This window comes from Oratosquilla oratoria, chromosome 13 (assembly GCF_046742065.1).
Source record: "Oratosquilla oratoria isolate Oo_2021 chromosome 13, ASM4674206v1, whole genome shotgun sequence".
Lineage (NCBI taxonomy): Eukaryota > Metazoa > Arthropoda > Malacostraca > Stomatopoda > Squillidae > Oratosquilla > Oratosquilla oratoria.
Window position 1 is genome coordinate 60,026,550 of NC_134789.1, and position 23,022 is coordinate 60,049,571.

General features: G+C 40.8%; 1 protein-coding gene across 1 annotated transcript in view; it reads right to left on the minus strand.

Moving 5' to 3' along the window:
* LOC143032446 (uncharacterized) overlaps positions 1-22,219 on the minus strand; it is a 30,100-nt gene extending 7,881 nt beyond the window's left edge. Inside the window, exons 1-5 of the mRNA XM_076197246.1 lie at positions 21,959-22,219; positions 14,869-15,027; positions 14,187-14,690; positions 2,488-2,576; positions 1,729-1,885 (exon numbers count right to left, since the gene is read on the minus strand). Of these exons, the coding sequence (XP_076053361.1) occupies positions 1,729-1,885; positions 2,488-2,576; positions 14,187-14,690; positions 14,869-15,027; positions 21,959-22,105 (1,056 nt within the window). The 5' untranslated portion in view covers positions 22,106-22,219. The remainder of the gene's footprint in view (positions 1-1,728; positions 1,886-2,487; positions 2,577-14,186; positions 14,691-14,868; positions 15,028-21,958) is intronic.
* Positions 22,220-23,022: the final 803 nt, after the last annotated feature.

The following is a 23,022-nucleotide window of genomic DNA, read 5'->3' on the forward strand; positions in this document are numbered from 1 at the left end:
ATTATCCAGAAAAATATCTAACTCACTGGATATACATACATGCTTATATACATATTGGCTGTGTATAAATGATTATATTTAAAGTGAAAGTGGTAGTAGACTGGAAGTGAGCATTAAGGGAGAGCGACTGGAGGAAGTGGATAGTTTTAGATACTTGGGTGCAAATGTGGCAGGGAAAGGTGGAGTGAAAGTGGAGGTAGAATGTAGATTGAGAGAAGCGAGTAAATGCCTTGGTGGATCAGTACCAATGCAGTCAGAATGGCAATAAGCCATATTTGCCTTTAACCCCTTCCATACGGTGCCGCACACGTAGGCGTCATGGGGAGCGAGTGTATTCGCGAGGCTGCCATATCGGCGTCTTGATTATATTTATTGTAGTCGCCCCTCCATAATGACATTCTTTCTAATTCTTTTGTAATCGCATTTTCTATGGTTATCAAAATTTACGGGTGAAGAGAGAACGATCGATATAAGCGGTGACTATATTTTATGATGCGAGTATTATTACGACACGTCGTACGGCTGGCATTGGTTGCTGCCACCGAGATCTAAGTCCATGACGCCTACGTGTGCGGCACCGTATGGAAGGGGTTAATACATTCAACACACATGAGGACAGCATCTTATACTGCACTGTCCCACACTCATTCCTTCCAGATGACATAAAACCTCTTCACTTATGGCTGTGACTGGTTTCCTGGAGGCTGCAGGCCTCCTGCAAGAGAGCTGGGACAATGGATGCAGTACTCCAAACCTCTTCCGTATCATTCATTCATTTCATTCAAGGACCTCCTCTCAGACTTACTCTTCATACTCCTATTTTCCACACTTTTGCAGCATAAGCATTAACACAACATGTACCTTTGATGGAAGAGACATCCCTTGGCAGAGACAAAGGGACCCACAGAATTCATGGTTGGGTCAAATGAACTGATCCTGAGGAGAGTTATTTTCAAAGGGAAGGTTGGTTGTAGGGGAGCTTGCTTAGAGAAAACATGGGGACTGGCATTAATGTGTGAATGATGTAATGCACCCCCTGCATATGCTTCCAATTGATAACTACCTCTACACTCTGATATGCCCCACCTGACAGCTTTCTTCCAGAACCCATTCACTGCCATGCCTCCTCATTTTTCACTCATTATTCATTCTTCAATTATGAATAGCAAAACTGTAGTGCGTGCTTTGACTCAACCACCACCCTTATAGGGGGGAGAGGACCTTTGGTATGCATTATGTATTCATTCTTGAAACATTATATTTCCAAATACTTAATACATCTATCATGACTATCATGCAGGGAAAAGAACGAGCAAAAGAGATAGGTGTGGGTAGGGAATGGTCGTCAATGGATGATAAATTGACACGACTCATCGGAATTTCTTCTCTGCTCTGTAAATTCATAAGTGGATGAGGGGGAGGGTTGCTAAATAATGAAGCAATCGGGGTAAGCCAGCTTTGGCTCTTGGGCCCTGCTGTGGTGGTGGTGTGTTTTGTTCCATTGCTTCTGACTTGAGCAGTGGGTAAAGAACTGGGATCACCCTTCATCCACAAGGAACTATGATTAAAGGGGCAACATATGGGTGTGGGATGGGAGATGCCTTGGCTGGATCACCCCCTTATAAGAACGAAAGGGCTTTTGGTATGTGTATGTAAGAATGTCTTGATGTGTATTCCTCATATCACATGAAAACATTATAATTCCTCTTTTTTCTTTTTTTTTAATACCTTCAACCCTGAGAGGCCTTTGATCCTCCATCTAACTCGTACTGTTCCATCCTCAGGATGTTTGGTTATCTTCAGAATCTCAAAACGCACAAAGGCAAACTTGAGATGGCCCACAGTGCGAAGAAGTGCAACCTGTTTTACATATGGGAACAGCCCTCTGAAAATACACAATAAGATTAGAATTAAAGAATTTCAACATACACTGAATAAACATTATTCATGAAACAGTAAAAATGTATATTCAAAACGGTACATATATACACTTTTTACCAAAAGCACTTCCCCTCTTGTAAGTGTTCTTAATAATTTCATGTATAACAATACCCAAATTATCTCAAATGTAGGCCAAAAATAGACTACACACATTATGATACACTGTGATAAACAGTGTATTATAACACCATATGTATCGATCATTCTCTGCAATAGACCTATCCAAATCATGAGCACACATATACATTAACTGGCACTTCCATTTTTTTTACTTGTCAACCCTTACCTTACTTTACCAACTAGGCCCAACAATCCAGTTTTATATCTTCCTTCACACCAGAAACCCCAGTACCATAACATAACATCTTTTCTCAATAAATGGTCCATATCACACTATCATTACTTTATACTAGCATCTGGCTCAAAGGGAAGTAACCCCCTGACTGACCAAGTAAATGATAAATAATGATTATGAATTCTTCTTATGGCAGTATATCTTCTAATTTGAAAAATAGTTACAAAGAAAAAAGAAAAGAAAATACTTACACAGTCCTTGTCCCTCGAATTCTGTTTTCAAAAATGATGTCTGGAGAGTATATGGTGTAATCTAGTGGAGTTACAAACAATTTTGGCAACTGAAAAAAATATATATCTCAATACATGCAAAAATCTAGATTCAGATTGTTATGTAATACCTTTACACAAAGCATAAAAACTTCAATTTGTTTACTGTGTACACACATATGCCCAAATCATATATACATACATATACCAAAGGCTTTTTCCCCTTTACAAGGGAGGTAGCCAAAAAACAAAAGGTATTAAAACCACTCCCACTCATTCCATCCCCATATACTCCACTCCCATTCACCCCTTTCCTCCCTCTTATCTTGACTCCTCCTGGATGATGGGTCATCCCTGCATCTCACCCACTGCCCTGGGTCAGAAGCAGAGTTGCAAGACAAAGCACATCCATTCAAACTCCTCCTCTCTTCCTCTAGTTCCATGTTTCTGTCCCATACAGTGCTGTCAGCACAATCACTCCTTCATACAATCTCCTCTTAGCATCCATTCCCAAATGTCTATTTCTCATTACACTTCTTAATCCACCAAGGCATTTATGCGCTTCTCTCAATCTATATTTTACCTCCACCTCCATTCCTCCCTTTCCTGCCACATTCGCATAAAAATATCTGAAACTATCCACTTCCTCCAGTCTCTCTCCCTTAATACTCACTTCCAGTCTGCTGCCACTTTCTCCCCTTGTACATCTCATCACCTTACTTTCACCCACATTTATGTTCAACTTCCTTCTTTTGCACACCCTCCCAAACTCTGTCACTAACTTCATCAATCCCTCCTCTGACCCTGCTACAAGCACAATGTCATCAGCAAACAACAAATGGCCTATTTCCCACTTTTCTCCATTTTCTTTAACCATCTCCAATCCCCAAGCCACTACCCTTGCATTTACCTCTTGCACCACCCCATCCCAGCTTTACCTCAAACCACTCACTCTCTCCATTTCCAATTCTAACACAAGTTCTACTATCGTAAAATCTCTTGACTGCTCCAAAAAGCTTTCCTCCTATCCCATATATCTGTAATACTTCTCAAAGTGCCTTCCTGTCTACCCTGTCATAAGCCTTTTCCAAATCCATAAAAGCTCCCCCCCCAAAAAAAAAAAAAAAAAAAAAAAAATCCTTACCTTACCTTTTCCTGAGGCTTTATCACATATCTGCCTTACTACAAAAATCTGATCCACACAACTCCTACCTGTCCTAAACCCACACTGTTCCTCACCGATTACTTCCTCTGCTCCTCTCCTAAGCCTCTCAATCAAGACCCTCTCATAAGCCTTCCCAACTACACTTAAACTGATCCCTCTGAAACTACCACACTCACACTTGTCCCCTTTTCCCTTGTAAAGTGGAAATATACAGGCACTCATCCAGCCCTCCAGCATTCTACCCTCTCTTAAACAAACATTAAATAATTTTACCAGCCAGTCCACCATCACTGTACCTCCTTTTTTTAGACATTCTGCATGACACCCATCCAACTCTGGTGCCTTACATGATCTCATAATTCTAACAACTATCTTCATCTCACTTTTCCTTATTTCTCCTCCCTTTTCCTCACTCATTACTGTCATTTTCTTAGCACTTAACCTTCTTCACATTTAACAACTCCCTAAAATACTCTTCCCATCTTCCTCTTACTGCCTTCTCTTCCATTACCATCACTTCATCTGCACCTTTTACCTATCTGCCAGCTCTCTTTACATCCCCTCTCAACAATTCCCATTATGTCCGGTTCTTTTTCCTTCAGGTAATCATTCAGTTCATTCAGGCCTGTTATTAAGCCACCTATATTTGTGTAAGACACATTTAATTTTCTGCTACCTCCATCCTGTTTTCAATTTCCCTTCTGTTTTTCTCTGCTATGAACCATTTCCTCATTTTCATATCCATTACTCTCCAATAGAATTTCTCTTTGTCTAACTCTTCTGTTCTCGTTTTTTTCCCTTTAGCTTCTATTCTTTTTTTTTTCTCTTCCTCCCTTTCCTCTTTATTCATCTCTCTTTTTATCCATACCTGTTTATATAGATCACTTTTTGCTAGTTTCCCTGTTTTTGATAAGATATTCTCTGCTGTCATTTGTGACCTGAATTTAATCTTAATTGGTCTGGTCATATCTATATTGTATTTCCCTATTCTATATATTTCTTCAATTTCTTTCCCTGTTTTTTGTGCATCCTCTTGCACTATTACTAATATCTTGTCTACTTTTTCCTTCCCCTTTACTCTTGTAGTTCTATTTGGATTATGCTTCTCTTCCATCCCTATTATAATTATACATTTCTTTTTGTCCATTGAGTCTCTTACTATTTCTCCTTCTTTCTCATCACTTTAATAACTGTGTCCTTAGTTTATTCTTTCATCTACTGTTTTACTATATCTCTAAATTCAATTTTGTTGTTCTCTGGGACTTTTCTCCATCCCTGTACCTCTTTTGCTATGGACTCTTTATTCTCTATATTATTCTTTAATTCCTTATTCTCATCCTTTACTTCTTTTAACTGTCTTTTTAATTCTTCTATTTCTTTATTTGGGTTTTAGTTCTCCTTTAGTTCTTCCAATTTATCAACTCTTTGTGTAATCCGTGTAAATACACGGTAAATACACACGACGGTCGAAGTGACAGCTAAGTTTAGAACTCCAGGAAAATTTCAAATTTCGTCAACCTCAACGATAAGGAAGTACCTTTGTTGTATTGGTAGGGAAGAGGAAAGCTCGTGGTGCAGTGGGAAGGTGAAGAAAAAGGAGAAAGGGAGGGATTACTGAGGAAAATGGAAGGAAATGAGGAAGGAGATGAATGGGCTCCACTGGATGTCAGAAGGAATGTCAACAAAAGGGCTGCAGACGACGTAGGTGAAGTCAAAAATATGGCACTAAAATTAGAAACATAGATAAGAACAACACAATAGAAAGTGGAGATAATAATTTCCATGGATTTAATGAGGGAGGGGATGCCAACCTCCCCTGATTAGCAAGTCTAGAGGAAAAACTAGAGAAAATGAATGAACACTGGGAGGTTGGGTTCAGCCAACTTACACAGATTACACAGAGTTGATAAATTGGAAGAACTAAAGGAGAACCAAAACCTAAAGAAATAGAAGAATTAAAAAGACAGTTAAAAGAAGTAAAGGATGAGAATGAGGAATTAAAGAAGAAGAATAAAGAGTCCATAGCAAAAGAGGTACAGGGTTGAAGAAAAGTCCAAGAGAGCAACAAAACTGAATTTAGAGATATAATGACACAACGGATGAAAGAATAAACTAAGGACACAGTTATTAAAGTGACGAGAGAAAAGGAGAATGTAGCAAGAGATTTAGCAGACAAAAAGAAATGTATAATTATATTAGGGTGGAAGAGAAGCATAATCCAAATAGGACTACAAGAGTAAAAGAAAAGGAAAAGGTAAACAAGATATTAGAAGTAGTTCAAGAGGATGAACAAGAAACAGGGAAAGAAATTTAAGAAATATATAGAATAAGGAAATACAATATAGATAAGACCAGACCAATTAAGGTTAAATTCAGGTCACAAATGACAGCAGAGAATATCTTTGCAAAAACAGGGAAACTATCAAAAAGTGAACAGTATAAACAGGTATGGATAAAAAGAGAAATGAATAAAGAGGAAAGAGAGGATGAGAAAACAAAAAGACTAGAAGCTAATGAAAAAAATGAGAAAAGAGTCAAAGAGAAATTCTATTGGAGAGTAATGGATATGAAAGTGAGGAAATGGTTCATAGCAGAGAAAAACAGAAGGGAAACAGAAAACACGATGGAAGTAGCAGAAAATTAAATGTTTCGTACACAAATATAGATGGCTTAATAACAGGCTTGAACGAACTGAATGATTACCTGAAGGAAAAAGAACCCAACATAATGGGAATTGTAGAGACAAAAATTGAAAGGTCCACTACCACCCAACAGTGTAGGACATAGTGCATATAATTACTGGATTAGAAACAGAGAGGTAAAACAAGGGGGTGGAGTTATGTTCCTGACTAAGGATATAAATGTGAGGAATGTCACATATGGAAAGGATAGAGTAGGGATGATTATGATGGAAGTGGAAGACAGGGATGGGAAGAGCAGGAAGTTTGTAGTAAATTATGTGCCTCCTAAAATGGCTTCATGGGAAGAGAGATAACACAAAAAAATAGTAGAAGACAAAAGGATAACACTAAATAAGATAATGGAAGATGGATGAAGAATAGCTATAATGGGTGATTTTAATTGTAAAGAAATCTGCTGGGAAGAGATGACAGTGAAGGGTGGAGATGACCTTTGGGGAAATGTACTACTTGATATGATCATAGAACATACAATAATGCAATGGATACAAGAGAATACTAGGTATAGAAATGAGGAAGAACCATTGAGACTAGACCTAATAATCACATCAGAACCCAAAATAGTGGACAACATTGAATATAAGACTTCAATATGTAAGTGACCACATATTAGTTGAACTGGAACTAAATGAGGAAAAATACATGAAAAAAAAACAATATAGAGAGGAAAGATTGATGCATGGAAAAACAAATTCTGATCAAATAAGAGATTTTTTCAAAAAGCAGACTGGGAAAGGATACACAAGGAGGAAACAACAGTAGAAGAGAAATTGAATATTTTGACATAAATTTATAAAAGAGTGGAAAAGTATGTTCCAAGACAAAAACAAGAAAAAGGATATGTTAAAAGACAAAAGGGATAAAGCTTGGATAAAATGAAAGACAAAATACCTGAAAAATGGAAAATAAATACTATAGAAATCAATATGTACTAGTGCGCAGAGAAGAAAAGAGAAAATGCGAAAAGGATGTCGAAGAAAAATGTAAAGATGAACCAAAACTATTTTATAGATTTGTAAACAACAAACTGAAAAACAAAACAAAATTAGTGAAACTATGACAAGGAGGAATATAATACACATAGGGAATAGAAATGGCAGAAATTATGAACAAGCATTTGTATGTATAGCAAATGGCGTACCAGGGTCAGCCGTGACACGTGATAAGGAAAAAAAATTGCGTCGACGAAGGAAGTGAAGCTGGCGAGAGAGGAAGGAGGGAACTGGCAGTGGTGCAAGGTTGAGCGAAGGAGAATGGGAGCACAAAAATAAATGGTTGAGGAGCATAAGGAAGAACATCGAAGTGTGACGGGAGGGGGTGGAGGTACGTAGGGAGTCTATGGGAGCAGGAGATAGGAGGGGGAAGGGGAGAAAGCGATTGACAGGCGAGAGATGGGTGGGGGTGAGAAGAGAGAAGGAAGTGACAGGAGAGGAAATACAGAAGAGGATAAAGCAAGGCGATGAGAGGGAAGTTTGCGGAAAAGGAATAATATTCTGTCAACAATAACAAGCACCTCTATCCTTGAGGACAATATTGCACAGAAGAGATGAAATTGCAGAGATGCCCGAAGAGAAGTTTAAGGAGGGGAGCAAAACGGAGGGACTGTAGAAACTTAAAGGCTCATTTCACACTGAAAACGAGTCTCCAATCACAAGAACGTTGAGCGAATCTGGTCCGTAAGGGTTTCACTAAAGTCTCAAAAATACCCATGGAAGGAATGAGGATGGGGGGGGGCGGTGAGAGAGATAGTTGGAGGTGGGCAGGCGAGAAAAGCGGAAGTGTTTTATGCACTCTTGGATGACGAGAAAACAGTATACAGCAAGGTCTAATACAGGACGGTGTGGCACGAGACCACGTCACGGGAACTCGCCCACTCACTCATTCGGCCTTGTGAGCTGCCAAACGCGTGAGTCCACGTGTCCCTCCCCTACCCACCCACCCACAGGCGCGGATACAAGGAGGGGGGGGCAAGGGGCCCGCAACCCCCCTCACCCCAACGCCCCGAGTATGGTACACGTTCACAATCAGTCAGTACTTGTATGTGATGGGGTATGTCGTTTTCGTCAAACATTTGATTCATTTGTGAAGGCAGCCGCGTAGGTTTTTCTGTTTGTATCTGCTTGTATAATTTGAAGGTGTCAACTTTTCATTTGGCGTCATTGTCTTCGGGTTAAAATATCGGCGTGTTTCAAGTATCGGTTATCGGTTCGCCCCCCCCCCCCAATAACATTCCTGGATCCGCGCCTGCACACCCATCCACCCAACGCTAAATTCGTTTTCTTGAGCAAACTTGACCAAATTGAGGGATTAATTCTGAGTACCACCGGGCCATTCTATTACGCATGAAGATCGCACAGTGAAGAACGAGTACCGCGCCCGACCGTTAATTCAACGATTAGAGATCGAATCCCTCCTAGGGCTGAAAATTTCAGCATCGCCGCACTGCGAGTCGGTACTCCAACTCTGCTGAGCATGGAGTTGGGGGTTGACGGGGGCTACCAGGTCACATCAGTATCCATAGATCGGACCATATACGAGCTCTGAGCTCTCATGCGGGAGGATAATAGTTGTCAGCCACGAGACCAACACGTGATCCAAGACAGTGGTGAATCACACGTATATTATTCCGGTCGAATGTAATAATGTGTGGAACAATTTTGAAGAAAGTCCATGCATATATCATAAACAAATATAAAACAACTTTGGACCACTGGAGAAGGAATAAACGGGACCCTACGACCCCTATCTATATTTTAGCACTTCCAAGGCTTGTTTCACATGCATAGACTTTTTCGTCGCGCGACATCCACGATACGAAGTCGCGTCGTACCCTCAATTAACCACAGGTGCCTAAGGACGCTTTCACACATCACGACCACGTCCGAAAGCGTCCATAGACACCCACTGTTATTTGACAGCACGATGAAGTCTATCAGTTTGAAATGAGAATGAGACTATCCCTATTCTGTACGGACTATTTGCGAGGTTCCCAAGGTGTACACAATAAAATCGCGTGGCGACAGCCAAAAATATACAAGAACGGTCCCCGGAAACTACAGGTGGTGGAGATAGAGTATATATTTGTTTCTATCTCGCCAGGTGATTTTAATCTCTATTGTGACTGGCGTAGGAACTGCCCCCAACGGCCGTGTTGATGGCTAGCCCTCTCCCCTACAATGTTTGCGTCCAATATAAGGAGAGGAAAGAGGATGTCCTGACCTGCACCAACACACGGCGAGTAGCACATAACAGTACATGCCAGGACCCACGGGACGAACATCCCTACCTACGCATTTCAACTGTTGTGGTTTTCATTCTTATGTAACTGTAACACATTTCTACTACCACGACGAATGACGCATTGAAGCCTCTGATGGAAACTAAACACAATTACATTGCACGTTAACGAACTCAACTTTGGGGTTTACACGGCATACCTCCATCTCGACATCGTTCCAACGCACATGACAACCCCCCCCCCGCCCCACCCGACCCGACCCGACCCGACCCCCAACCGAAACTACTTCACCCTAGAAGCTGAGCGAAACTTTGTGAAATGCTGGCTTTTTCCCTCGCTATGGGTCCGAAACGCACCGTCTCGACTTCTCTACCCTCCCACTTCCGCATCACCTCTTTACCAGACTCTACGGCTTCTGTTGTCGATGTACATTTTATCATTATCTTATTCTATTCATTTACTTTTTTTGGGGGGATCTGATATCAGTATCTTCAGATCATAAGATTTGCATTGGTGGTTGTTATTATTCTGCATGATTTCCCAGATTGATTTGGATCCTCCAACTAGTGTGTTTACTATTCCTAGTTCATTTAACAAACTTAACCCTTAAATTCGTTTATGATTTTACATTACATTTCCCAATTCAGGTTGTTAAAAACACGCATCCGTAGTGAAAAACTATTCTTGATCCCACAGGCAGTCCAGTACTTTAATTCTATAACCATGTGACGCTCTAAGCGCATGCGCATTTAGTTTTACGGGCAGTCGGACTTGTTGCATCCCCGTTCGAATATTCCAGAACTAATCGAAGTTGCTTTTGAATTCTTGCGCACTGCGGTTAACACCGCCCCTGCCTGAGATCATCTGAAGCATTCCTTACTGGCAGCGTGGTGCATTCTTTCACTGCGAACTCGTTGATTTTCTTCTTTTTTATCTGGCCTTAGAATGTCACCCCACCCCCTACATTTCTGGCATCTCCATTCCTTCGTTAATCCCTACTCCTGGCCAGGTATACCCTATAAGACCCGGGCAATGGACAGGAATGACCCTTCATCCACAAAGAGCTAATATGAAAGGGAAACTAATGGATGACGGTTGGGTGCATGCCTCTTGTAAGAGGAAAGAAGCCATTGATAGCCAGACTAATAATAACCAAAAGGGTTCTCCCCACTTAAAAAGGAGGTAGTCAGCCAAGGTATTCACCCTCCCCCATTTGTTTCCCATATCTTAGCTCCTCGTGGATATTGAGCAATATATTCAGAAAGTATGGCATCCGATGCACTCTGAACAGTTACCTGTACTACCTTTGGAAACTAATTATTTCGAAATACTTTCCGAGCAGTTCATAAACATAACCATGATGTGGGGGTGGGTACATATTCTATTTCGGTGCTATTGGAAGTTCCGAGTAAGAAATTTAAATACCTCACCAGGCCACTAAAATAATTACCAATACGATATATACTCCACCAATGTTTGAAGTGACGTTTCCATCACAACACCCGAAAGTAACAAGTCAACATCTTTCATAACTTATCAACTGACTTGCCAAGAATTTCTCCATCGCTCAAAACAATTCACTGCGCACTTCTACTTTCTACACCTGCATGAGCTTTTGGTGACAGCTACCATTATCCCCTAACAGCAGCGGTAACTTTTGACAGGAATCAACGGTTGCAACAAAATACCCACAATTACCAATATGTGACCTAATTTAATTTTAATGCTACTGTCACTAGATCGCTGACAATTTACATACAATATGTGAACCCCTTCCATCTTGGCACACGTCCAAACCCACTTGGTGTAGGTCAGGGATCTACCATTCTACCAACAACATCGCGGCTATGGTGATAAATTATCCACTAAACCTCCACAAAACAACTCAAATTTTCAAGGAGTCCATCTCCTCTAAGTATATAAATAATCTAAAATGCCCCAGAAAAATGACATACAAGACTACACATTACATAACCTGCGATAATTACTTATTCTACTTCCCAGTACAACTAAGCACTCCCACCTCGATGTTGAAGTGCTACCCACTCCCCCACCCCACCCCACCCAAGGCTGATATTCTACCTCTGTTGGACTGGGATCAAGATATCCATCAACTTCAATTATTTTTTCCCAAGATAAGAGGTAGGGAGGAGGGTGGAGGGGAGTGGAATATATAGGAAATGGATTGGGTGGGAGTGGTTTCTATGTCTTTTTCTTTTTGGCTACCCCCCGTGTAAAGGGAAACAGCCTTTGGTATATGTATGCATGTACTTTCACATAAGGTGAACAGACGACCAACAACTGCTCTCCTGTTCCTCCCCCTCCTAATCGATGACAATGAAATAGGCACAAACCAACAGAGGCAAGGGCCCCAGGGCCATTGCTATAGTATAAATGTGAGCCAAAGCAAGGTGATGAGATGTACAATGGGGGAAGGTAGCAGTTAGTTGGAGGTAAGTTGGAAAGATGGCTAGAGGAAGTTCAGGGACACATGTAGCAGGGAATGGAGGAGTCAAGATGGAGAAAAACTGTGGAACAAGGTAAGTATTGTCTTGGGGGTAATAATACCAGTAACTACCATGAGAAATAGGTGTCTGGGGATGGACACAAAGACTACATGAGGGGATGATTGTGCCTATATTATACAGGCAAATTTGGAATGTAAAGGAAGCAGAAAGAAGAAATTTAAATGTTTGAGAAGTATGATAGGGGTTATGAGGATAGACTGAGTGAGAAATGAGATATGAACAGCAGGAGTGGAAAGTTGGAAGATAGGGTTGATCAAAGAACATTGGGATGTTTTATGTGTATGGAAAGAATGAGTGAGGTAAGCCTTGTAGAGAAGAATAAGATGGATGGATGGGGTAAACGAGACCTTGGATAAAAGGGCATGGTATAGATACAAGTGGAGAATGGTTGTGAATAAACTGACTTGGCCCAATGGGATTTCTCCTTATCTTCTCTCATTACTGAGACCAATGACATATGACTGCATATGGTGGTCCTGCAATTTGGACAGCAAAGCTGCCCATTTTCAAAATCCATCAACCCCCTTGCCTACAGCGTTGACACTTGGTCTATGGACCGGGACCAACACACTACACTTCTGCTGTATTTAATACATCTTTTCACACATGGGGAGTTAACAATCAATGACTGTTCTCCTCTTCCTACCAATTTCAGCTGGTGACAAAGAAACAGGCCCACACTGGTACAACACAGACAGCAATCCATAGTTTTTTCCGAGAGATTGAATGAATGCGAGAGGGAGGGTCGCCATGTAATTGAAGCAATGGGAGTAGACCAGTTTCAACTGTTGGGCCTTGCTGCATTGCTTCTGACCTAGGCTGTGGACCAGGGATAGGGATAGCCTTCCTCCACAAAGAGCTAAAATAAATGGAAAAACAAATGTGTTGGATGGGCATGGCATGGGTGCATGCTCTGCAGGCTACCTCCCTTATAAATGTGTATGTGTATGTGTGAGTGGGTGGGGGAGAGAGAGAGACTGACTTTTGGTATACAGACATATAGATCTATCTATATACCATGGGCTTCTTTCCCCTTAAAAAAAAAAAGTTGTCACCTCAAGGCACGCACCCACTCCCACTCATTCCATTCTGATCCACTATCCTTGTTTCCTTTATATCTTAGCTCTTTGTGGATGAAGCAATGGGTTTGAAGCAATACAGCAAGACATGGCACATCCACACTAGGGCAACTTCACTTACATGGCAACCCCCTACTCCCACCCTCATCCACTCATGCAGCTGAGAAGACAGGGAGAAATCCCTTTGGGATGCATTAAAATATCATCCATACACAACCATCCACCACTCCATATCTCGTACCTTCTCCCTTCCTTACTTAACAGACATTCCCCTCTTGCTCAAAGCCCCTGTCACCCCATCCATCCATCTCACCCTCAGTCATCCCCTCAAGTTCACCCCATTCACCTCCATCTCTCATGCCTCTTTTGCCAATCTTTCCTCACTCACCCTCTCCATGCATCCAAACCATCCCAATAATCCTTTATCAGTCCCATCTGCCAGCTCCTCTCCATCCCCACTTTCCTCGTCACTTCTTTGTTTCTCACTCTATCCAACCTTGTAACCCCTACCATAGTTCTCCGATATTTCATCTCAAACACATTTAAACTTCTCCTTTCAGCCTATCTTAGTTTCAAAGTCTCTGCCCAATACAGCCATAAGCACAATCACCGTCACACACTCCTTTGCATCCATTCCCAGATACCTCTGACACAATATCCCATGACACTTCAATTTTCCCAAGATATTTGCTTGCGTTTTTCAATTTACAGTTTACCTCCACCCCCACTCCTCCATTTCCTGCCACATGCAACCCCAATAACTTAATGCTAACCATTTCCTCCACCCTTTTTCCAACTTTCTTTCAACTCCCTGCCACTCTCTCCCCCATCAACTTAATTTCACACACATTTACCTTCAACTATTTCCTATCACATACCTCTGTCACATGCAATGTTGTCCACAGTTAACAACTGGCTCCTCTCCCACTTATCTTCCCTATCTCTAACCATAAACTAAGGTATGGTACTCACAGTTTCACTAAGTACACAAAAGATTTTGTGAAGATGTTCAGCTGATGATTTTCCACTTGGGTCAATTTGCGACTCTCCTGATGAACCAGATGCTTGCAACTTATTGCACATCAAAGTTGTATTGTCCACATTTGAACACGACAACATTGCACATTTGTCTTCCTCCTGCACCATTTGCACATCACTTGGCATCGGAACCTCATCATCTAGTACCAAAACTTTTTTCTCTAAATCACTTAAATGTACAGAATAATGAATGTCTTCTCCATGCTGAGTAGCTCCAAGGGGATACCAAAGAGAGTTTTCTGGAAGTTTGAAGGTTTGAATGCCTTGCTTTTTTTCACAATCCACCTTAACTATTCCTGTAGCACTAATTTCTATGTGGTCTTCAGTAAGATCTGCTGGCTTTAGATGGATGCCAAGTGGATCAAAACAATGAAGTTCTCCCACATTGCTCTCGTTCTTGTTTAGATGATCAATTATATCAGGTCCAAAAGCTTCAATCTGTTAAAAAATATATATATTACAATTAACCAAGTATAATGAAAGCAAAAACAGTCATTTTACTTTATAATAAAGACAATATATCATGAAGGAACCCATAAATTCTCTAAGTTTATTCCTATCATATATGTCACATCACTGTCTAAGGTCATCATTTAGTACTGTCCTTCCTTCCTACCTGTTTTCTGTGAAGCCATGCTAGAGTACTGTGTAAATAGCTTTCGGTTTCCTTTAATTCTGGCATGGACATCTTCAAAATAGTATCAGCAGCAGTTTGTGGTACTGGACTCATGGTTGACAAATGGCGTGGAGAGCATGGAGCACTTTGACTTTCAGTCTGTAAAAGAGCATGATATGGAAATTCATTAAGCAGGCTGCCCCTTCTGGAGGGGTAGGGAGGGCAATTGCCCCTCCCCTCTCCCCCATGCAATTATTCCATTTTTTTAACGCCCACATTTTCTGCTAACTACCCCACCAATTTGGTGGGGGTAATTACCAGATAATGTGAAAATTAAAAAATAATTATCTAACTAAACTACAATGAACATATTTTACATTTCTTGGTGCAAAAAGAAACTATACTGTACTTACTGGGCAAATACTAAAATGCACCAAAATAACTCAAATTTGTCAATTTTCAGTTATCATAAATCTTCCTTTTACACAGGTTTTAAAAATTAGTTTGAATAATTTAAGGATAATCAATATAAAGGCAACTAACAATTCATGCAATAAATACATTCCTAAAGATGTTGCATAGTGCAGCTTTCACTTAATATGTGAAGTCAATTTGCATTTCCGAGATTCATATATCAGAAAGTTAAGTTCCTGGGTCACAAAAGTAGCTTTTTCCTGTTACAAAATCACCATTATTTTAGGAAAACCTATATAATTTTGTACCACTGTGGTGGGGGAAAAGAATACTGCCACCAAGTTTTCCCACTTGGATCGTAAGAGGCGAGAAGAAAGGGACGGGGAGAGGGACTAGGCATCCTTCTCCCTGTAGCCCCAAGGGGCAGATTCCTAAAAAGCAAAGGAAAGGCATAAGGGGTGCTGGAGGGCCTCGGGCCAGCACCCTAAGGTTTGGGTCTTTTAATGTGCGTGGATGTGGTACAGATGAGAGTAAAAGGGAAGAGATAGGTAGTATGTTTGTGAGAAGAAAGTTGGATGTGTTGGCTTTGAGTGAAACTAAGTTGAAAGGGAAGGGTGAGTGTAAGTTTGGGAGTGTAAGTGGGAGGTTATCAGGAGTGAAGAGAGGGCGAGGGAGGGAAGGGGTGGCTATTCTAGTAAGTGAGGAGTTAGGTAAAGGGGTAGTGGAGTGGAAGGAGGTTTCCTCAAGGATAATGTGGATGAAGGTGAAACTGGGAAAGGAGATGTGGGTCTTTGTAAGTGCATATGGGCCGGGCAGTGAGAAGAGCATGGAAGAAAGGGAGGCCTTTTGGATAGATTTAAATGAGCGCATAGAGGGTTTAGGAAGAAATGTCAATGTAATAGTACTGGGAGACCTTAATGCTAGGGTGGGAAATGGTCCAATAGATGGAGTGGTTGGGAAGTGTGGAGTTCCAGGAAAGAATCGTAGTGGAGAGTTGATGGTGGAAATGTGTCTAGAAAGAGAGTTGATGATAGCAAATACAGTGTTTTGGAAGAAAGTCAAGCATAAGTACACATGGGAGAGGGTGGTGGAGGGAAGGGTGGTAGATAGAGCGCTAATGGATTATGTAGTGGTAAATAGGATTATGATAGGAAGAGTTAAGGATGTACATGTGCTAAGGGGAGAGGGTGGGGGAATATCAGATCATTTTTTGGTGGAAGGTAAGCTGAGAGTGGAGGATAGATGGAGAAGGAGGAAAGGGATAAAAGGTAGGGAGGTTCTTAGAGTGAGCTCCTTGAATGAAAAGGAAAAGGAGAAGGAGTACGAAAAGAAGCTGAAGGAGGAGTGGGAGGGAGTAAAGGATAGAGCAGAGATGGGTGTGGAGGAGGAATGGGGATGGTTCAAGGAGGGAGTCTTAAAGTGTGCAAGGATGGTGTGTGGAACAAGAAGGACAGGGGGAAATAGAAGAAAGGGTAGTGAATGGTGGGATGAGGAAACAAAGAAGGTTGTAGAAGAGAAGAAGCGAGCTTTCACAGATTGGTTACAAAAGAGGACAGGGGAGTCATATGAGACGTACAAAGAAAAGAAAAGAGAAGTAAAGCAAAAGGTAAAGGAGGCAAAGAGGAGAGCAGATGTGAAATGGGGTAGGAGTATGACAGAAAATTTTGAAAGTAATAAAAAGATGTTTTGGAAAGAAATTAAGAGAGGAAGAGGAGGCGAATCAAGTAGGGAAGAAAAGGTAAAAGGTACAGATGGAGAGTTGATAATGGAAGAGATGGCAGTGAGGGGAAGATGGGCAGAATATTTTAGGGAGTTGCTGAATGTGAAGGAGGATAGGGAAGGAAAGATAGCTGCAGTGGGAAATGCGAAGAAAATGAGAGTGATGAGTGAGGAGAATGGAGGAGAAATAAGGAAGGATGAGGTGAAGGCAGTTGTAAAGATGATGAAAGCAGGTAAGGCACCTGGTCTGGATGGATGTCATGCAGAATGTCTGAAAAAGGGAGGTTCAGTGATGGTGGACTGGTTGGTGAGGTTATTTAATGTTTGCTGGAGAGAGGGTAGAGTACCGGAGGACTGGAGTAGTGCCTGTATAGTTCCTCTTTACAAGGGAAAAGGGGACAAGTGTGAATGTAGTAATTTCAGAGGGATTAGCCTGTTGAGTGTAGTAGGGAAGGCTTATGGGAGGATCTTAATTGAGAGGATTAGGAGAGGAACAGAAGGAGTAATTGGTGAGGAACAGTGTGGATTTAGGACGGGTAGAGGTTGTGTAGATCAGATCTTTGTGGTAAGACAGATATGTGAGAAAGCTATAGGAAAGGGGAAGGATGTTTTTTGGGCTTTTATGGATCTGGAAAAGGCTTATGATAGGGTAGACAGAAAGGCACTGTGGGAGGTTATGCAGATTTATGGGATAGGAGGAAAGCTTTTGGGAGCTGTTAAGAGTTTTTATGAGAGTAGTAGAGCATGTGTTAGGATTGGAAATGGAGAGAGTGAGTGGTTTGAAGTAAAGGTGGGACTTCGTCAAGGATGCATTATGTCGCCCTGGCTGTTCAACTTATACATGGATGGGGTGGTGCGAGAGGTGAATGCTAGGGTATTGGAGATGGTTGAAGAAAATGGAGAAAAGTGGGAGGTGAGCCAGCTGTTGTTTGCGGACGACACTGCGCTTGTGGCAGGGTCAGAGGAGGGATTGAGGAAGCTGGTGGCAGAGTTTGGGAGAGTATGTGATAGAAGAAAGCTAAAGATAAATGTGGGTAAAAGTAAGGTGATGAGATGTACAAGGGGTGAAAGTGGCAGTAGACTGGAAGTGAACATTAAGGGAGAGCGACTGGAGGAAGTGGATAGTTTTAGATACTTGGGTGCAAGTGTAGCAGGAAAAGGTGGAGTGAAGGTGGAGGTAGAATGTAGATTGAGAGAAGCGAGTAAATGCCTTGGTGGTTTAAAGAGTGTAATGAGGAATAGACATTTGGGAATGGATGCGAAGAGGAGACTGTATGAAGGAGTGATTGTGCCAACAGCACTGTATGGGGCAGAAACGTGGAACATAAGAGAAGAAGAGAGAAGGAGTTTGAATGTGTTTGAGATGAGGTGTCTGAGAAGTATGGTGGGGGTTACTAGGCTGGATAGAGTGAGAAATGAGGAGGTGAGGAGGAGAACAGGGGTGAAAAAGGATTTGGGAGAGAGGGTTGATGAAAGAATATTAGGATGGTTTGGACACATGGAAAGAATGAGTGAAGAAAGACTAGTAAAAGAGGTATGGAAGGCAGATGTGGAGGGAGTGAACATGAGGGGACGTCCTAGGATGAGGTGGATGGATGGGGTGAAGGGGGATTTGGGGAAGAGGGGAATGTCTGTTGAGGAAGGAAGGGAGAGGACGGAAGACAGAAGTGAGTGGAGAATGGTTGTATATGGATGATGTTGTGACTGCATGAGGAGGAATGGGCGGGGGGGTGGGGGTGGGGTAGTATGTGTGAGTAAATTTTGACGCAGCCCGAAGGGATTTCTCCCCGTCCTCGCCTTATATGCAAAGGGGGACGGAGAGGGGGGGTCGCCGATTAAATGAAGCGGCCTTGCTGTGGATGTACTGTGTCTTGCGACACTGCTTCTGACCCAGGGCAGTGGGCAGGGTGCAGGGATGACCCGTCATCCAGGAGGTGCTCAGATGAGAGGAAGGGTGGGAGGGATGTGGAGTGTATTTAGGGATGAAATGGGTGGGAGTGTTTTTATGCCTTTCCCTTTTTGGCTACCTCCCTTGGAAGGGGGAAAAAGCCTTGGTATATGTATGTATACATTTATCACAAACATATTACAAGAAAAATTACTTTTTGTGCTATTATATCAAACACCAATAAATATCACATGTACAACACCATCACAACCATAAATATGACTATATGAAGACCTTCACTATTTTCTACTCTTTTACAATTAATCAAAATCAATCAGCTTCCACACACATCTCTTGTACAAGACTCACAGCTCCCACACAAATGCCAACTGTCTAGCCTAAAGGTCACTCAAGGAAGAAATATTGTGTTGTCTGTGAATAGCTAGTGTGGGGTAGTGTGAGATAAAGATTATGGGTCATACTTTCAAAACTTGACACTGCTTCTGACCCAGGGCAGTGGACAGGATGCAGGGATGACCCATCATCCAGGAGGTACCAAGATAAGAGGGAGGGTGGAGGGGAGTGGAATATATAGGAAATGGAATGGGTGGGAGTGGTTTCTATGCCTTTTTCTTTTTGGCTACCCCCCATGTAAGGGGGAAAAAGCCTTTGGTATATGTATGTACTTTCAAAACTTTTCGGCACCCCTGGTAAACACTGACTACCACTTGAATATAGAGCTTGACCTGGTTTTCTAGGTAACCTTTGGTGTCTTAATAGGTAATCTATAAAATCTAGTTTCCATAAGTATAGCTACTGAAGTTATTTTCCAATGTTAGTTATTTCATAATAGTAGAGAGCACTCTCCAAGGCTGGCGAAAGGTTTTAAAAGTATAGCCCTAAGACTCCTCTAAGAGTTGGCATCTGGGTATACCCAGTTCAGGTTAGCATTCACGCTAAAATAGTACAGGTTGCTCAACCTAAACGCAGTAGCTTTTTGCTGACCGAGGCATGCGAGACATAAGATTGCTAAGTTTGTGTTACCCCTTAATTTACCCCCATGGAGAGCAAATTAGTACAAACTTGCACAATTTTGTTTTAACAGCTGTGGTCAGCATGAAACCACTGCATTCAGAACAAGCTACCTGTTCAGCCTGGCAACATATGCCAACTGTCCTAGACACCATCACCACAAATAAGATGCAGAGCGTAATAATATAATGCACTGTCCTACACTCACTCTTTTCAGATATAAGCAAAATCTCTTCAAGTGATTTAAGAGCTGAACTGCAATTGCAATTATTATTTTGAACTATGTGTTCCTGTCATTATCTGCACTTCATGTACATTGATTCTTTGCCAAATAAACTTATTATTACATTATTATTATTAACTGGTGGCCAGGGCCCCAGATCAATAATGAATGCCACTGCATCTTTTTTTTTTTTTTTTTTTTATTCTGGCTGTCATCATGGTAATAATTTACAATCATCTCTGTGGCCACCCCTTGGCAGAAAAGGAGTTATACTTGCCTCACACTACTCTTATGGTTACTTTTGTGTATTATCACTCCTCAAGTTAAACCCATTTCAGTTAACCCTCCCATACAGTGTGGCACTTTTTATCTTTTGCCATGGCTGATGCCAGGCTATTTAATTCAGATACAAGTAGCCACTTTCACAAAGAAGGGGTATGATGTACCTCAAACAAACCCTCAAATATCCTCACTACTTTTGTATATATACATGCTTCTCTCTACTCTGTAACACATCTCCTGAAGAGGATTACATAGTGATCGAAAAAGATACGGTTCTCTTTACTTTTGCCTATTCTTCTCTGAAAGTGGGTCATTAGTATAATTTTACCAATGTGCTACATTACTTTGTGATATATGTGTATGTATATGTATATATATATAAGATATATAACTGTTGATTTCCCGATCATGTTTGTACATTCTGAAGAAGCTCTGTTAAGAGCGAAACATCAGTTAATAAAACTTCAACGGTTCTCGGTGTTTATCTCACCACTCTGCCACTCACTTTTTCATCCATTCCTCAACATATATATATATATATATATATATATATATATATATATATATATATATATATACCATATATATATATATATTTACCTAGTTGTATTTTGCAGGAAGGGGAGCTACGCTCATGGTGTCCTGCCTTTGTATCTCGCAGTGTCTAGTTTGCTCTTAAACTCATGAATGGCTTTTGCACATACTATTTCATTGTCCAGTTTGTTCCAAGTGTCCACCACTCTATGTGGAAAACTGTTTTTCCTCAGATCTCTTCTGTAGCTATGTTTTTTTATTCTCTTTCCATGTCCTTTTGTGCTTCTCTTGTCCCAGTTTAAATATATAAAATGAAAAGGCAAGATAAAGTAAATTCTCATTCTATGTCTCCTCTAATGAAATGCTGTATATAGTAATATACCAACAACTTTGCCTAAAATTTCACTGACTGGAAATCTGCAGCCCCCCAAGAGCAAAGGACCTTGGGCTCTCGGATAGACCTCTAGAGTCTAAGAAGCAACATTACATAGTTGTCTATCTTGTAGTACAGTGAGTGTTCATTTGTCAATGACTGGTACGAGGAGGAAAAACTGTCATTAATGACACAGAGATCTCTTGGGCCCTATCTAGTCACTAGGGAGTGTCAGGATACATATAGAATTATAAAAATATAATGGCAAATGGGACTGAGGAGATGACTCTCCAATATCTGTCTCACAGGATAAAAGCAGATATCAATTGCTGATCCCTAGACAATAATATAGCATTTTTTACTTCCAATTCCAAATCATCTTTAAAGAACTAGCTACTGGCAAACATTTCCCAGTAGTGCAATAATTAATATACTTTCATCATTTGTTTTGCTTTTAGAAGGTCTTGTAGTCTAGTCCCCTGGAGCACAGATGGACTTAAAATATTTTCATATTTTGACGCAAAATATGAGACAATATAAATATTTCCCCATTAAAGTCATCTCAAAAGTCAACACACATATGTCAACAGTTTCTAGTCAACATACTTTAACTTTGCCCACCTACCTGTTCATAGAAAATTGATCCTACTGAAGCAGTGGAAATGGGTAAGCGACTTTCTGCATCAATTTTCACGATAGATGCTCTCAAAGCCACTGACCCGGCAACTTTTGGGGTTAAGTTCAACTTCAATGAACGCAAGCATGCAGACATTTTTAATTTTCCTCTACAGCACTGTTAACCGACTTTCCAAATGCCGGGTCTTCTTTACATACTCCCAACACAATCTATTTCGTCACAAATTCACATGTAGGTTCCAACAATAAGTTATTGCAGACGAATTCTTAACGCGACTCACGTTCTTCAAAATATATCTTACTCTATATGAAAACTTTGGTCCAGATAATTGTTCCATAAATAAAAAATATCTAGTAAATATTTTTTAACTTCTTTTATATTCTTTCTTTGGAAAACTGTAATTTTCTTATTTTTAGAATATCTCAAAAGCTACACTGATATTAGAGCAGCAGTCAGACCAGAGGGCAATTTGAAGTAGAGCGCAGTGATTTTTTTCTATTTACATATCAGTGGTTTTAAGAAATGTATAAAAATCCTCAATATCACTCCATCTCTTTTGTTTTTCTTAATGAAAAATAGCACCTGCTTTTCAATACAAAATTTCTATGGTGTCTCATGTTTGAGGATCCTGTACTTGCCTTGACTTGCACGATTTTTTGCATATCATCCCGTGATTCCTTACCTTGTGGTTTCTTCTCTGTTCATTGAGGCGTCAGCTGAAGAGCTTTCCAAATCTGCAGGTGACTAATGTTGTTGGAATACACTTCAAATCGTTTTTATGTATTTACCTAGTTGTCATCAAAAGTGACAAAATTTTCACTTTGAATGAGAATCAGACAAGAAACAATGGTCTCAAACTGTCCGGAAATAGATTCAATTTGGAAGTAGGTAGAAACAACTTTGCCAACCGTGTAGTTAATGAATGGAATAAACTTCCTGCACAGGTAGTGCAATGTAGTTCAGTTCGAAGCTTTAAGAATCATTTAGATAAACACATAAGCAAGATGCTGTAATAATTGTAATTTATTTTATATTATTTGTTTTTGTTTTGT